Source organism: Mustela nivalis, assembly GCF_964662115.1.
Source record: "Mustela nivalis genome assembly, chromosome: 8".
NCBI lineage: Eukaryota > Metazoa > Chordata > Mammalia > Carnivora > Mustelidae > Mustela > Mustela nivalis.
Genome location: NC_139027.1, coordinates 30,794,055 through 30,811,313, shown reverse-complemented (window position 1 = coordinate 30,811,313; position 17,259 = coordinate 30,794,055). Strand labels below are relative to the sequence as shown.

The 17,259-nt window shown below is 41.2% G+C and overlaps 1 protein-coding gene and 1 long non-coding RNA gene across 5 annotated transcripts; both read left to right on the top strand.

The window, feature by feature from the left end:
* The first annotated feature begins 5 nt into the window (after nucleotides 1-5).
* Nucleotides 6-6,022, top strand: SRSF7 (serine and arginine rich splicing factor 7). Of its 4 annotated transcripts, none has more exons than XM_082745732.1 (8): nucleotides 6-256; nucleotides 1,280-1,460; nucleotides 1,738-1,914; nucleotides 2,787-2,861; nucleotides 2,945-3,046; nucleotides 4,493-4,546; nucleotides 5,076-5,111; nucleotides 5,725-6,022. In XM_082745732.1, the coding sequence occupies exons 1-8, from the start codon at nucleotides 229-231 to the stop codon at nucleotides 5,777-5,779; spliced, it is 708 nt and encodes a 235-aa protein (XP_082601858.1). In that variant the 5' UTR covers nucleotides 6-228; the 3' UTR covers nucleotides 5,780-6,022. The 4 variants fall into 4 exon arrangements, with proteins under 4 accessions (XP_082601858.1, XP_082601857.1, XP_082601860.1 ...); XM_082745731.1 differs by having other exon boundaries at nucleotides 2,945-3,055; XM_082745734.1 differs by lacking the exon at nucleotides 5,076-5,111.
* Nucleotides 6,023-12,229: 6,207 nt separating this feature from the next.
* LOC309872084 lies at nucleotides 12,230-16,487 on the top strand. The gene is made up of 2 exons (XR_014315653.1): nucleotides 12,230-14,992; nucleotides 15,715-16,487. It is a non-coding gene; the product is annotated as an uncharacterized lncRNA (long non-coding RNA).
* The last annotated feature ends 772 nt before the right edge of the window (nucleotides 16,488-17,259 follow it).

Here is a 17,259-nt window from a genome sequence, read left to right as displayed (position 1 = left end):
CCTCCGCGCCGCTTCTCCACTGTTTCCGCCCAGCTCCTTTGTGCCGCGCAGAACGTCGAAATGACGCATGCGCAGAGAGACGCAGCCGCCGCATATATAAACGCGAACCCAGACTCTTCCTCGTAGTGCCGCCGGGACCGTTGGCTACTGACGGGGTTTTGCTGCTTTTGTATTCCTTGCTCCCTGGGCACTGCGAGCTGAAAGAGCCGAGCTCGCGGGCCCGTTATCATGTCGCGTTACGGACGGTATGGAGGAGGTAAGAGGCCAGGGCCCGGTAAGGGACGTTGCTGTGGACGTAGTGAGTATTGCGAGGCCGTGGGGTTGGCGCGGCGGTTGGGAGACGGTTATTCCGCGTGCGTAATGGCGGCTTCGGCGCACACCATACGAAGCCGGAGGCCGCGGGGGCGGGGTATGGAAGTCAGCCGGGGGTGGCGGGTGCAGGTCTGTGGTGCGTTCCGTATTAATTCTTGGGCGATTTCATCTCCCACCACAGCTCGAGGCAGGCCGACGATCCCGTTTCCCGGTTGCCCTTCTTCGAGCCGCCCGCCTGCCCCCCCACCCCCCCGCTCTCGGCTGCCATTTTGCGCACATTGACGACCGTGGTGGCGCATTTCCTTGGTGCTTTCCCGCCACTTTAGCAGACAGATCTGGTCGCAGCCGTAAAATCGGGTGAATTTGAGACTGAACAAAAAGTGTGGCAGCTTCGAGCTGCGTTATCTCGTCAGACAATCGGTCGAATTGAGGAGTGGGAAGGGAGACCTAATCTTTTCGTCTGGCGGCTGGTTTCTTTTCTCTTTTAGCTTTTTCGAGCGCGGTTTATGGCCCTGGGGCGGGGAGCTGGAGTCTGGGCGAGCCTGCGCCTGGGGCGGTTGCCGCGGAGGACGAGAGCCGGCGCAGCCCCGCTCTCCCGGTCCGGCCCCTGCCGGGGCCCGCCCGCTGCCGACGCTGCCGGCCCGCGCGCTCCCCGCGCGCCCGGGGCTGCCGGGACTCGGGGGCGGGGCCGGGGCGGAGCCCGCCCCACGCCTCGGAATATCCTACCACGTGTCTGTGCTTCTGTTTTGGAGGTTATTTCCCTACTAGAATGTAAAGATCTTTGTCATACGCCTAGCTTTTCAAAATATAGTGGGTTTTGCTGGTTTTAAGGCTAAATTAAATCTTTGATAAAGCGTTAAACGAGCTATGCACAGTCTTAAGGCTGGCCTATTTGGGGCTCTGGATTCACTCAAGCTTAGACAAAATTTTGCATAACATGCATTGTTCTATTTGCGTTTTTAAACAGAAACCAAGGTGTATGTTGGTAATCTGGGAACCGGTGCCGGCAAAGGAGAGTTAGAAAGGGCTTTCAGTTATTATGGTCCCTTAAGAACTGTGTGGATTGCAAGAAATCCTCCAGGATTTGCCTTTGTGGAATTTGAAGATCCTAGAGATGCAGAAGATGCAGTGCGAGGCCTGGATGGCAAGTAAGTAAGATGGTTATGAAATTGATGTTTATTAGAATATTCCTCTGGTCTGGGTATTGAGCTAGGTGATAAGCTTCGATTCTGTAGTCTGGAGGAGACTCAGTAGCTAATCATGATTCTGTATGTTTTTAAGATATATGAAGGGGGCACAGAGGTGGAGTTGGACGGGTTTATAAAGGTAGCTGAAGTCTGTGAAGGATAAGAGTGGTTGGAAAGTTCTAAATCTAGAAGTGATGTGTATTCTTTTGCATTAGAATTTTGTTGATTTCTTTTATAGGGTGATTTGTGGTTCCCGAGTGAGAGTTGAATTATCAACAGGCATGCCTCGGAGATCTCGTTTTGATAGACCACCCGCCCGACGTCCCTTTGATCCCAATGATAGATGCTATGAGTGTGGCGAAAAGGGACATTATGCTTATGATTGTCATCGTTATAGCCGCCGGCGGCGAAGCAGGTATTTATTTTAATAGAGAAATGGTTGGTATATTAGTTAATCAAGTAATTTTTTTATTAGCAAGGCACAAACTAGTATTTTTCTATAAACTTGAATGTTAATTGTACAGGTGTATTTTACAGTTTTTGTTTAATTAAACAAATGTTACTATATTAATAATCAACCTGGTCAAAACCTTTCAGGTTTCTTCGTTTGAGTCAGTCGCCTTGATTCAGAATGTCACGAGCCTTATGATATCATGCTGAGGCGCCTTGCAAATCCGACAATTAAGATCCTCCTAGACCTTGAGGTGATCAGCATAAGAGGCCAGATCCCCTCGAGTCATCTACACCTAGCTTCACCTTATTCTTTAAAGGGCAGAAAATTTGAGACGGTGATCGCCGTAACAGTAAATTTGGCTTACATTGGGGCCCCCTCCGGTTTAGAAAGAGGAACACCAGATTGACCACATTCCCAACTAGAAAAATCTTCTTGCGTCAATCAAGCCTCACCTGGCTCATTTGGCTGTCAGTTTGATCGTCGTTAGATTGAAGAAAACATCTAGATGCAGCGATCGGCTATAGATACTTCTAGATCGTCTAGATCTACTAGACCATGGGCCAAAGAGGGTCGACCTGCAAACTTGCAAGGTTTATTTTAAATACAAATTACAGTGTTTTATATTATGTAATTCTAAAATGTAATTCAGCTTTTAACAAATCTTTTTTTAGGTAGTAAAAAAAAAAAATAATAATAATAATAATAGGCCCAGAGTTTATTTCCAAATGAGACCTAAATTTAAATAGTTTTGAGATTTGATTTCAGCAGAGGCACACAAACTCTAAAAACGAGTTACCATCTAACATTTTGTTATTTTCTAACTTAAAAATTAGGTCACGGTCTAGATCACATTCGAGATCCAGAGGTAGGCGATACTCTCGCTCGCGAAGCAGGAGCAGGGGAAGGAGGTGAGGAAAAATAATTTAAGTTTTACCAGATGAAGAAATTTTAATTGGACATAAGACTTAATAAACTTTGATTTATTTTTTAGGTCAAGATCAGCATCTCCACGACGATCAAGATCTGTGTCTCTTCGTAGATCAAGATCAGCTTCACTCAGACGATCTAGGTCTGGTTCTATAAAAGGATCGAGGTATTTCCAGTATGTAACATTTTTTTTCCCTTATTTGTATTCAGATTGTCACGTCTTAATGACTGAACTTTAAGACAATGAGTGTCTTAAAGACCTAATGAAATGGATTGCTTCAGAAGATATTTTGAGACCTAAAAGTTGGATTTCTACATGACCTGTAATGGATGTTACCGTAATTGTACAGATAAAAGCCCAATCAGATTTTTAAAGGGTTGTTGGAGAGGTCATGGTAGAGGATGGTCCAGAGCACAAATCCTCAAGTCCTTCAGTGAGCACTCTGGATAGATACGTTGCTGAACTTTAGAGTCAGATTATGTCTGTCTAGGTAAATGATGCTACCTCTCAAAGGTGATAGTTGCTTGATCTCTGATAAGGAGGCCCAATAAAGGGGACTTAGAAGTCTCTAAGGAGACTTAGAAGCAGTTGAAACATAAATTTTCTTTTTGGAGTGATGGGGGGTGAATTTGAGACCATGGGAAGTTGTTTAGTAGTACACATGTGAGCAGATGTGGCGTGTTTTTAACCAGAGACTTAGACTGAAATGTAAGAAGTTAAAAAGCAAACTAAGAACGTTAGTTTAGTTTTGTTTTTATTCCATTTGTGGAAGTCCTTTTAAGGTGATAGAAGTGGGTAAGATTCTAGAAAATGAGAAGTGGACCGTACTACAGTTGAGTCACTAGTAGGGAATGCCACTGGGAGTAAACTGTTAAATAATAGCACAAAATCTTTAAATGTAGGTGTTATAAACTTTTAGTTCACTTGAGAAAACTAGACTCATAAATGTGCTTAATTTGACTGCAGGACCCCAGTGTGTGTATTTTAGAGCCAGATTTAGTTTGACAAATTGTCGGTCCTGAGCCATGGAAGCTTGATGATAAAAGGATAAAGTCTTAAGAACCAGTTATGACTTTATACTGAGCTTATCGTCAGAAGAATTGAAGTCTCTGTTTAGGGGTCTATTTGATGTTGGTTTGATTCTTTCAAGATAGAATTAAACCAAACTCTTAAATGAAAACCCGTTTTTAATTTCTCTTTGATACTGTATACTCTGTAAGAAATGTACCTTTGTACAGGAACTGTGATAATCAGCCTAGCTCACTGAGTATGGTAGAACCAAATATTTGAAGTGGTGGTTCTTTATTTTGACATCAGAGCTTATTGAAAGTGTTACTCGTTTAGTCTTAGGATGATAGAAGGAAAGAGTTGTGTCTTGCTTGGTTTTATTTTTTTTAATACCTTGTTAAAAAAAACACATAAGGTAACCTTTACACCCAGCTTGGGCTCTAACTCCCAAACCCTGAGATTGAGTCACATACCCAACCCACTGCACTGTGTCTTGCTTAATTTTAGTTTTTCTATTCTTAGTTTACCTCATAAAGTGTTCAGTAGTGTTTAAAGATTGTTCCTATTAACTAATGGGTATAATTTGTTATTCTTTTTATTAAGATCACGGTCGAGGTCAAGATCAAGATCCAGGTCTCTTTCACGACCAAGAAGCAGGTAGGGTAAAAATCTGATTAATGCTCTTCTAGTTATATGGCACCAATATCCAAAGAGTTCAAAGTGTTTTGTTGAAATTTCAGATGTTAACTTTAAGCCTAGGTGTTGGTGGGACTCAGTACCTTATTAGCAAACTGAACTTGAGAACTGCACTTACGGCCTATTGTGGCTGACTTCCTGGACAAGGAAATGTCAAGCTATAGTGAGGAAGTTTCTGGCTCTGGGATTACATGAAGAGGCCTTGTTAGAACTGATGGGCACATGGAGAAGCATTCTGAGATAATTGTGCTTAAAGCAGAATGTAAAGATTAATTGTGATACAGTGAAGCATTTTGCTCATTTTATGAACAGTTATTGCAAGATTGGCTTCTGTTTGCAAAACTGGTAGATTCTTTTTCAGTTTAACTATACAGCCTGACCTTTTAATTTTAAGCTCAGGGCAACTTGGGGGTTCATTTCATGATACTGTGATTATAAGAAAGGGATTGGTTAGTATTTTTTCTTAATAGCATTTCTCATGTTTTGACAGCCGATCAAAGTCCAGATCTCCATCTCCAAAAAGAAGGTAAGCTAAATAATTTGTTGCCAAATCTTAACTGTCAAGTGTGGCCTCTGTGGAATTTGTTTTGCTTACTGCTTACTTTTGCAGGCTTTGAGCTCTTTGGAGAATTGGTGCTATATATATTACTAGATACTAAGTTTCTTAGGTGATTGCTTTCCCACTTCAACTTTAGCTTGTATTTTTGATGGATATTTAGTAATGAAATGTTAGGATGATTATTAAGATATTTAGTGCTGTGAACCTTTAACTGTATAACTTAATGTTAAGAAACCTGCTTTTTCCTCCACATGGGATGATAGGTATATGAACCCACAGTAAGGAAAAATGTTGATGTTGAAATCTTACAGCTAAAATATTATCTTGCTAATTAGTTGCTACTTAATGATCAAAACCTCCCAGAGTTCAAATTGCAATCATAGCAAGGAGGCTGTTAAGCCTAATCTTAAACAGGGACAAAGGATTTGTATGTAAATATTTTGGTTTTTCGTTTTCTGCTATATAGTGCCCTTGGCCACCTTTGAGTTTATTGAAATTGAGTTTTGCCCTAACATGTACATGAGAAGAGTAAATTTCAGTAAATACTAATCAGTGCCGAACTTAATGTTTTTCTTTTTAGTCGTTCCCCATCAGGAAGTCCGCGAAGAAGTGCAAGTCCTGAAAGAGTGGACTGAAGTTCTCAAGTTCACCTTTTAGGGAAAAGTTATTTTGTTTACATTATTATAAGGGATTTGTGGTGTCAAAAGTGTAACCTAGGAAGGGTATTTCAACAATCTAATCAAAATGGATTTGGATTATTACTCTGTAAATTTCACAGCAGTAAGATAATATAAATTTTTGTTGAATGTATTAACATCCTATGGTCTGAAAATGTGGGTTTTTATTTGGCACATTTAAATAAAATGTTTCTAACTAGATTTTTGATTTGTGTTCAATATTAATACTCAGTTTGTTAAGCTTCAGGGGTAAACCCTGATAACCATATTCATACAGATCTCCATTTCAAAGTTAAATGGTGTTACTTGAGTTGTGAACATCATTAGCTGTAGTATTCATACACTTTGAAAATCCCTTTTTACCCCTAGCGCTTTGGGTAAGATAAGAATTCAAGCTCCCTTAATAGCATAAGTGTATTCTGACAAGTCCCTACATTAATCTCTTGGGAGTTGGTGTTATTAGATAATCAAGCTCTAATGATCTCGGTGTGTCAACCTAGAGGGACCACTGATTCCGAAGGCCATTTAGTTTAGTAAGTGAGGTTTTCAGGCTGTTAGATGAGATAGTGTCAAATTAGAACTCCTGATTTTAGTAAGTTCTACCCATTGTTTTTTTGTTTTCAACATTAATTTTATACCACAACTTTTGCATGTTTGAGGAATTGTCTGAATTTGGGACAAAAGATCTTCATGTAAACCAGCTTTGCAAAATTCTCCAGTCCAAACAATCTATCTCTTGAAATGGATTGCCTTATTCTGAGCAGAGATCTGTTAATCCCAATCTAGGTTTTTCAGTTCCTGACTACCAACATCTTATTTTGCCAGGCTGGTGTGAAAGTATTTAAAGATGTCAATCAGAAATGTTAATGAGACTAAAGCAGTTTTGTAAATCTCACCTACATTTAGCAATACCTTATGTGGTTGTTTTCGTAGCATCTGGTAGATTTAGAATATAGCCAGTAGATTTTTCCATTGAGACTTTTTTATCTTTAGTAGGGCAGTAGTAGTTAATTTTGAGTTTTTTGGTCAAGCTTTTACCAGGTATTCACTAGCATTGGTGCAAAATGGGAATACTGGTCTGCATCAAATTTATTTGGTCTGATTACTAGTGCGTTGAAAGATTGGATGCTTTGTTTTCAGAATTTTGACAACTGGCTGAATTAAAATGGTATAAAGCTTTGTGTACAATTGGCAGGTTTATTTGTTGCACTTGGTCAGCTTTAATTGTTCTGTATCGTATAAAGATAAGTTCACTTAATAAATCTGCAGAGAACAAACAATCCTGATATCAATTTTTGAAAGTGGGAGTTTTGAGCCAAGAGTAGGAATCACCAGTAGCTTTGGGATGGATTACTAGCAGCATCCTAGAGATTAGTGCAAAAGGATGAAAAGAATATGGAGGAGGGGTTGGGGCAAAAATGGGTTTAAGAAACAAGCACAGAAAAGTTTTGCCCTTAATGGGAAAGGGAATGCTGGGTGTCTAGGCTAGTACCTTTTACATGCTTGACAGCAACCATTTCTATAATTAGTATACATCTTAAAATAACACTTGGATGCAGTGTACTTTTGTTTACAGTTCCAGGTGTTAGGAATGCTAAATTTATGTGACTGACTTGATAAGTGCTAGTCTAGGCTAGTTCCTTCTAAATTTTAAGCCTGGCAACTTGGTAGCTAATTGAATACACCAGACACAGTACGTTGGGCATGGAAACTTATTTTTCCTTTCAGCTACAGAGAAGTGTTGAGAGGTAGGTAATGCATACCTTTGACTTCACAGTGGTAGTTTTCCTTTGGACTTGGAGCTAGGCTAAGTATCAAGTGAAAGGTCCTACCACCTTGCCATGTCCCTCCTGAGGTGAAGGAAATCAGGGAGTTGGGAAACACCATCACTTTGAAACTTGGTTAAATAAATGATGGTGTAGGATTGTGATTCTCATCTTTGTGTAGCCTATCTTGAAGCCTAAAGGAGCACAGTGACTTCCAAGGTAATAAGAGGAAGTAGAAGCTCTAAAACAGTTTGGTAAAGAGCAGTTAGAGTGAAGAGTAATAGTAAGGAATTCATTAGATCTGGCTCTTCTTGAGCGACCATTGTTCGGAGGCTTTTGGAAGGGAGGGCTATACAACCTAGAAGATGTAACTGCATAGCTGGAAAGACAAGAAGTAAAGGTCAAAGTAACATACATAGTAGGGGCCTGGCTGGTCTTGGAGTTTTTGACAAGCCAAAAAAATGGGGTGAAGATGCCTAGGTTTATGATACGGTAGTATTAAAGTTCTATCTTAAGGGAAGGTGGCAGGGAAGCACCAGTAGGCAGCTTTAAAGCCTGACAGGTTGTTTTTTCCACACCTTATAGGTTTCCTGTTACCATTCTAGTAAAAATACGAAAGGACATTCTGTCAATCCCCACAACAACAGTGCTGCTAACCTCATCTTGCAGAAGAGGAAATGGGTTCAGAAAGATTGCTAATACTTACATTATCCTATTAGGAGGTAGGAAACATTTGAATCCTACATACCATTTCAAAGCCTTTACTTTTCTAGTCATTAAAGCACCTTACTGCTCCTTTAAAACAAAACCATATGGAAAAATGAGGAAATACAACCTATGATTCTACCCATTGTAGATTATACCATTGCTAATAACTTGGCTAATTTCTTTCCAGACTCAATGAGGAAAAGATACTGGATAGAAGGATAACAAGCATGTGGAATGCAGTAGCCAATTAACTGTTAAACACCCTCAAGGCCAGTTCTCAGGATCTAGTGCTTTTTCCTTCTCCCATAGGCCACTGGCCTAACTTCTCCCATTTTATTTCATTTTTTGACTAGATAATGCATATTCAAGGTGTATACAGTAAGAAGGCTCCCTACCCCTGACTCAGCACAGTTCTCTCCCCAATTACGTAGCCTGAGCAAATATACATAGTATTTTATTTTTCCTTTTAGCATGAAACAGATATACCTTGTTTTTCTCACTTAACATTTTGGAGTTTTTTCATGTAGGTAAAAATAGTGCTTCCTCATTTTTTATGTTGCATACTATTTACTTCCTGGACATTGCATTATTTATGCACTTAACTTCTGTGCCCCTTCAATGTGCCAGGTACTGCTAGCCTTGGAAAACAGGTGAACAAGGTCTGTCTTCATGGAGCTTAAGTTCTGGAGAGACAACAAACAGGTGGGTAATAATGTATATGTACAACCATGAGGATGGCGGGGGAGAGGGTATTGTTCGGTGTTGGGTAAAGGTGGTCTAAGGGAGGCCTCTGATGGTGACATTTGCTCCAGGGGGGGAATAAGGGACATAAGCTTTGGGCAGAGGGCACAGTAAACGTGAAGGCTCTGAAGGGTTTTGAGTTGGGTAAGGAGGCCACTATGAAGTCAACAGAGGGGAGAACGGGAAGAGCTGGCACAGGAAGGGAGAGGGCTATAGATTATATAGGATCTTGTACACTGTGGAGAGGACTTGCTTTTTTCCCATGGAGTGCTTTTGGGCAAAGAGTAACAGGAATTGAATCAGTTCTCTGTCACCTGATATGAGGGTTCTTTCTCTCTCTCTCTTTTATTTATTTATTTGTTTGTTTGTTTGTTTGTTTTATTTGACAGGGAGTACAAGTAGGCAGAGCAGCAGGCAGAGGGAGAGGCAGACTCCCCACCTAGCAGGGAGCCTTATGTCCTGGGACTCCAGGATTGTGACCTGAGCAGAAGGCAGCGGCTTAACTGAGTGAGCCAACCAGGTGCCCCGAGGGTTGGTTCTAATTACTGTAACAATGCTGTAGTGAATCACCTTGTACAATACATTGCATGTGACCCTGCATATCTTGGATAATCCCTAGAAGTTCAGTTGCTGGGTCAAAGGAGATGTGCATTTATATTTTTGCTAGGTATTGTTGGCCCTGGTGACTAGGTATGTTAGTTTCCGTTTCTCTGTAGGATTGCCTACATAGTATACTTTGTGTAACCACATGGTGGGCTGTCATTTGATAATTTTACCAATCTTGTGTTGGGAAATGGTGTCTCAGCATAGTTCTTGTTTTTTGTTTTAATTGTGCCAAAATGCCCATTTTTCTCCTATTCTGGAAAGTTTGCACATATTCAAAAGTTTGGTTTACATTCCCTTGCTCTCAACACCATGAGCTTCTACAGTCGGATTCCTGTTCACACGGTAATGGCCTATTTACTTCTCTGCAGGTATGCTGCCAAATTCTAATTGCGACAGCATGTACCAAGCCTTACTCCATTTCCTCATTGCCTGGTACTTAAATATTTGATGAAGGAAAAGTTAGTTAATGGATGAATGAATGAATTCTAATCTGTTAAACCAAGCATATAAAATTGGAACCTCCTCTCTTGTCTGAGACCTTTATAATCACCATTTCAATTAAACGTTCACGTTTCCTTTTAGCCACCTCTAAGACTAAGTCTGTCTCCTGTCTGGATCTGCCTGCAGAGGATCTGGATCCATAGGCCGCTGTTTACAATGTCCAGCTCCACTCTGCAACTTTAGGGAAGGTTTTTTTCTCATTTGGGTTTAAGCTCCAACAAGAGTATGCTCAGAAAGGGTGTGGAAAATTTCTGTGCAGCAAGTTCTCTGCAGAGAGTGGTGGAGACTTACCTGCCACTCCCAAGAGCTGGTGAGCCCAGGTGAATCGCCTATCCCATGTAAGAAATGTAACGTCCCTGGACCAACAGCAGCCATTTCGTATGACTGTCAGCTGCCTAAGGTTACCTGCTGTAATCCTGACCAGTTCTGCAGATTCCCAGGGTGGTTCTTGGTAACCAAAGCTTGCAGGTGCCGGAATGTGATCCTATAGAAGACCCTGTTCGTTTTTATTTTGGGTTGTAACATATCAGGAAATCTGGATTCTCAAAACTGAATCTGTTCAGTGCCAAGAATAAAAAACCTAGCTGTAAAGAAAATATATATGGCAAAGGTAAAGGTAGATGGGATAGTTTATCTTGGTTATTGTCAAAACGACCATCACCAGAGTTCCTGGGCTCCTGTAAGAACAACGTACTGCTTTCTTAAACTAAGGAGGCTATACTATGCTTTAATGTTTATATTCTTTCAGAGTACAGACTATTTATTTAGATCAGGATTTAAGAAATTACAGCCGACAGGTCAGATCTGGCCTGCTGCTGTTTTCATACAGCTAATGAGCTAAGATAGTTTCTACATTTCTATGTACCTGAAAAAAAGTGTAATAATACTTAATGACATGAAAATTATGTAAAATTCAAATTGCAGGATCCATAAAGTTTTATTGGAATGCAGCCAAGGCTCATTTGTTTACCTGTCATCTCTTGACTTTTTCTGTGTTACAGTGGCATAGTTGAGTAATTGTGACAGATTGTAAGTCACAAAACCATTTACAGAAAGTGCCATTCCTAGTTTAGATATTTATCTTAACTGTTTACAGTCTTCCATATAATTACTTCAAGATCTTAGGTGCCATTATTGGTAGGGTTGCAGCAGCCTTACCAAGACATACTTTTGGTCCGGGAAGATTGTTTCTCTGTGACTCATTCTTGAGGAAATGCTTCATGAAGCCAGGGGGCAAATCCTAGCTAAACACTTGCGCACTTAAATATGAGTGAAAGCTTTTACTCTAGGGCAGTGGTTCTCACCCCTGCTTATATATTAGGATCACCCAGAAGCCTTAGAAACATTCCAGTGAAGTCAAAAATTGCTGAGGATGGTGATAGCTGAGCTTTAGTGTTCTAAAAACCTTCCTGGTGATTCTAATATATAACCAGAATAGGAAACTATTGCTTTTGGGGCTAATGATGGCCCCCTTCTAGTTCACTAGTTACTGGATAGATTGGCTTGACTTACTGCTGCTGCTATTATTATTATTATTTTTTTTTTTAAGATTTTATTTATTTGACAGAGAAACAGCAAGAGCAGGAACACAAACAGGAGGATTAGGAGACGGAATGCAGGCTTCCTACCGGATAGGGAGTCCAATGTGGGGCTTGATCCCAGGACCCTGGGATCATGACCTGAGCTGAAGGCAGAGGCTTTAACCCACTGAGCCACCCAGGTGCCCTTCAGTTTGGTAATTTTTATTGATTATCTTCCAGTTCACTTATTTTTTCTCCTGTCATCTTGTATCTATTTCTTAGCTTCTCTAGTGAATTTCTCATTTGTTACTGTACATTTCAACCCTATAATTTTCACTTGGTCCTTTTTTTTTTTTTTTTTTTTTTTTTTAAAGATTTTATTTATTTATTTGAAAGACGGAGATCACAAGTAGGCAGAGAGGCAGGCAGAGAGAGAGAGAGAGAGGGAAGCAGGCTTCCTGCAGAGCAGGGAGCCCGATGCGGGGCTCGATCCCAGGACCCTGAGATCATGACCCGAGCCAAAGGCAGCAGCCCAAACCACTGAGCCACCCAGGTGCCCCCACTTGGTCCTTTTTTATAACCTATCTCTATTAAACTTTTTGGTTATTTTTATGAACATTCTTGAGTTTATTTTTAAGCTTAGCTTTCTAAGGGGTTGCCCTTTGTCTGCATAGCTTAGTGGTTGTCCAGTCGCTAAACAGAGGTTTTTCTCAGATACCCCAGTCAGTCCGATTTCTCCCCTTTGCTGATGGATCTGTTTTAGATGGGGAGTGAATTCAGTGTTTGGGCAGTTTTCAAGTCTGTCCTGGCTTTTACTTTTTGCTGAACCCCATTTAATTTCCTGTGCACATGCACGTAGCCTCAGAGTTGGCCAGGAGTGTATAGCTTGGACTCTGTCTGGTCTCTGCTACGCATGTGTGCAACCTCTGATTATCCATAAGTCTGCATTTTCGAACCAAATTGCATCGTCAGGATAGCAGAGCCATCAGCTGTCCCTGTTCACAAAGCAATGAGTTTACTGATAAAACTGTTGGGTATTGGGGCACCTCGGTGGCTCAGTGGGTTAAGCCTCTGCCTTCAGCTCAGCTCATGGTCTCAGGGTCCTGGGATGGAGCCCCGTGTCGGGCTCTGCTCAGTGGAAAGTCTGCTTCCCCCTCTCTCTGCCTGCCTCTCTGCCTACTTGTGATCTATCTCTCTGTTAAATAAATCTTAAAAACCAAAAAAACAAAAAACTTGGGTATTGGTACTACCTGCTGCTCCAAATTGATTACACCCCATTTAACCATAGCAACCTGCCAGGCCACATGTTCTGTTTTGCCCCAGCAGAACCTTCTCAGTCACTGAGTTGGGGGAGGAGGGGAGTGGGAGCAGCTCTAGGCTAGAATGCCATAGTCTCCCACTGTTCCTATACAAAGTCTGCAGTTTTCCAAACATAAACACATCTCAGATTGTTGTATGCTTTTGGCCAGTTTCTAGAGCAGCAAAGTTGTTTGGTCAATTTTTTTTTTTTAGCGTTATAGTTGCTTTTTTGAGCAGAGGATTTGCTGACCTCCTTGGCTATATATAGCTGGAAGTGCCACCCAAAGCATCTGAGACTTGAATTATGATTTGAGTAATTGGAGAAGTTAAAACTTGGAAAAGATAAATGCCTCAGTTGGAAAAGGATTTCATTCCTACCAAAACTGTCTAAATAGCCCACTGCAAACTGGTGATCCAGTTGTTTAAAATGGTTAGGACTGATAATGGAAACTGGCTAGGGAACAGATACGCCAAGTTTCCCTTCTGTCTTCTGCTGGTAGTTCTGTATTTTTTCCACGTGCTACTTTTCACAAATCATCCCTATATAACTGACACTAACTTCCTTTAGTCCTTCGAGATTGGTCGGTCACTGGTTACCTAACAGGCACAGCTGTTCAACTTCCGCAGTACGCCGTCTTGTTTTAGCCTTTACAGCGGCATTTGTGCAGTTGTTCCGTATTACAGCTTACTGGTTAGGCAAAATGTTTGGGAATTGGAAAATGAAAATCCCACAGCTAATGATAAGAACTTACATTCTAAGAATTTGAAACAGGAATCCATAGATCATTGAACTAAAATCAGTAATAGGCTTAACTGTGAAGGGTCAGAACTTAGAATTTCTTTTTTTTTTTTTTTTTTAAAGATTTTATTTATTTATCAGAGAGAGAGAGAGGGAGGGAGAGCGAGTGTGCACAGGCAGACAGAATGGCAGGCAGAGGCAGAGGGAGAAGCAGGCTCCCCGCTGAGCAAGGAGCCCGACGTGGGACTCGATCCCAGGACGTTGGGATCATGACCTGAACTGAAGGCAGCTGCTTAACCAACTGAGCCACCCAGGAGTCCCCAGAATTAGAATTCCTAATAGCAGTAGTCTGGTTGTGGGGAGGGGGCGGTGTATGGTAGAGAAGGCATGGACTCCTGGAGGCCTAGAGTCTTATTCTTGTGGGGTGGGGTAGGTTCTGTTGCATTTTAGTGGTTATTTGCATTTTCAACAAGGCTTTAATAAATCTGTGGTTGTGTGGTGTTTTTCATACTGATACCATGTTTATTTTCACCATCTCTTATGAACTAAAAGTGTCCTGTTATTAGACTATAAAGTCTTTTGTTTTTTTTTTTAAGATTATTTATTTATTTATTTATTTATTTGACAGACAGAGATCACAAGTAGGCAGAGACAGAGAGAGAGGGAAGCAGGCTCTCCGCCGAGCAGAGAGCCCGATGCGGGACTCGATCCCAGGACCCCGAGACCATGACCCGAGCCGAAGGCAGCGGCTCAACCCACTGAGCCACCCAGGTGCCCTTAACGTAGCCTTTTTATTGTCTTTCATACACACAATTACCAGTATCTTCCTCCAGCTATTCTAAAGATGCATATCCTAACTGGGGCTAAGTAACTTTATTTACTTATTTGTGTTTAAGATTTAATTATTTACTTATATAGAGAGAGCGCACGCACATTGGGGGAGGAGCAGGAAAGGGATAAGCAGACTTCGTCCTAATAAGTGAGGAGCCTGATATGGGGCTTGATCCGACGATCATGACCTGAGCTGAAATGGAGAGTCAGATGCATAACTGGCTGAGCCACCCAAGGTGCCCTCTTCATTTTTAATTTATGTATTGTTATTTATTAATGAGTGGAATATGTTACTTTGTTTTTTCTTTGTAATTATTTTTAAAGATTTTCTTCATTTGACAGAGAGCACAAGCAGGAGGAGCAGCAGAGGGAAAGGAAGAAACAGACTCCCCGCTAAGCAGGGAGCCCAATGTGGAGCTTGATCCCGGGACTCTGGGATGACGACCTGAACTGAAAGCAGGTGCTTAACAGACTGAGCCACCAAAACGCCCCTATTTTATTTATTTTTAGAGAGAATTCTTTAGAGCAGAGGAAAACAAAATAATTGACCTTTGAACACATTGGTTTGAACTGCACAGGTCCACATATATGTGAGTTTTTTACAGTCCAGTACTGTGTATGTATTTTTCTCTTTTTTTTAAAGATTTTATTTATTTATTTGACAGAGATCACAAGTAGGCAGAGAGGCAGGCAGAGAGAGAGAGAGGATGAAGCAGACTCCCTGCTGAGCAGAGAGCCCGATGCGGGACTTGATCCCAGGACCCTGAGATCATGACCTGAGCCAAAGGCAGCGGCTTAACCCACTGAGCCACCCAGGCGCCCTCTATTTTTCTCTTATGGTTCTCTGAATAACATTTTCTTTTCTCTAGGTTATTTTATTGTAAGAATACAGTATGTAATACATGTCACATGCAAAATATGTGTTAATCAACTGTTCGTATGTTATTGGTAAGGCTTTTGGTCAGCAGTAGGCTATTTAGTCGTTAAGTTTTGGGGGAGTCACAAGTTACACTTGGATTTTTTACTGCATGGGGGTGATGCCCTGAACCCCTGCATTCCTTAGGGATCAAATGTATGTGGGTAATAAATGTAATCTCAAACTTGGAAGCCACTAAATTGGGAACTAATTTGTAGTTATGTTTCCTTATGAATAAGAAAATACTCTTTTCCTTTCTTCTCTAGGGTTTCCTGAATGATTTCTGGCATCTAGAATGTTACAGCCCTGCATTGAACAATTAAACTAGTAGATAGGTTGCAGTCAGCTTAATATTTCATCTCTGAGGCCTCTTGGCAAAAGTATGTATTGGTAGCTTTAGAGTGAAGAAACCTGGCAGCCTTACCCAGATGAACAAAGTTAACCTCATCGGTGAGGGGCCACACCTGGAACTTGGCATTACCCGAGAGGCTGCAGCGTGAAGAATGGCACTGTTTTCAGTGATACGCCTCCGAAAGATGTAGGACACCAGTCAGACCGGGAAGAAACACCACAGACCGATCCCAGTGGAGGCATACTGTATATAACTTTCCTGCAGTCCTCAAAAATACGAAGATTGTAAAGGTCAAGGCAAGGGAGGACTGAGGAATTGTGCTGGGTTCAACGGAACAAGAAACTTAAATACAGTTTGTGCTCCTGGTTTGGACCCTTCTGCCAGGAAAGATGTTGAGACAGGTGGTGAAACTTGAACGGGGTCTCTGAGTGAGGGGTGTATGGAAATATTTTTTACTATTATTGCAACTTTCCTGTAAGTTGGAAATACTTTTTTTTTTAGAATGTATCTTCCTGGGCTCCTGGGTGTCTCCATTGTTAAGCCTCTACCCTCAGCTGAGGTCATGATCCCAGGGTCCTGGGATGGAGCCCTGCATCAGGCTCCCAACCTCTCCCACTCCCCCTGCTTCTGTTCCCTCTCTTGCTGTGTCTGTCTTTGTCAAATAAAATCTTTAAAATAAAATTAAAATTAAAATGTGTCCCCCGCCACCATTTTGCAGACTTAAACTTTTAATTGCAAAAGGAAGATGCTTTGGCAATTCAAACAGTACCAGTAAAGTAAAAAAGTGAAAGTCCTTATCTCCCCTACAAATTCTATTGCCAGAGAACACAATTATTAACTTAATTAGCCCTTCTAGCCTTTACAAATATTTGTAAATTTTTGTTTTATTTTACAAAAGCAGGATAGTGTGTAATTTGATCTTACCTCTTTTAATGGTCTTTTAATAGTATTCCATTGCATGGATTACCATTTATCCATTCTTGTATTGATGGTGCTAGGTAGTTTTCAGTTTTTCATTATTGCCAATTAGATTGCAATGAACACCCTTGTCTCAGTGTTTGTGTTTACAGATTTGTGCATACTAGTATTTCCATAGAAAAAAAATTTTTTTTTTTTTTTTAAATTTGACAGAGAGGGAACAAATAGGGGGAGTGGGAGAGGGAAAGGGAGAAGCAGGCTTCCCGCTGAGCAGAGAGCCCAATGTGGGGCTTAATCCCAGGACCCTGGGATCATGACCTGAACCAAAGGCAGATGCATAACAACTGAGCCACCCAGGTGCCCCATAGTAAAGATTTCTAAAAGAAGAATTTGCTACATCAGGAGTTTTGCAAGTTTGCCAATATTGATAGATTCTGCCAATTCCCCTCCAAAAATGTTCTTAATTTATATTGCTACTAATGGTGATGGAGTAAAAATTCTTCACTTATCAATATTGTATGTTATCGGGGTGCCTGGGTGG

Excerpts from the sequence above, each read along its gene's own strand:
- SRSF7 (XM_082745731.1), top strand. The coding sequence starts at position 229 with ATGTCGCGTTACGGACGGTATGGAGGAG. Across the intron at positions 257-1,279 it reads TTACGGACGGTATGGAGGAG|AAACCAAGGTGTATGTTGGT; the intron begins GTAAGAGGCCAG and ends GTTTTTAAACAG. Across the intron at positions 4,547-5,075 it reads CTTTCACGACCAAGAAGCAG|CCGATCAAAGTCCAGATCTC; the intron begins GTAGGGTAAAAA and ends ATGTTTTGACAG.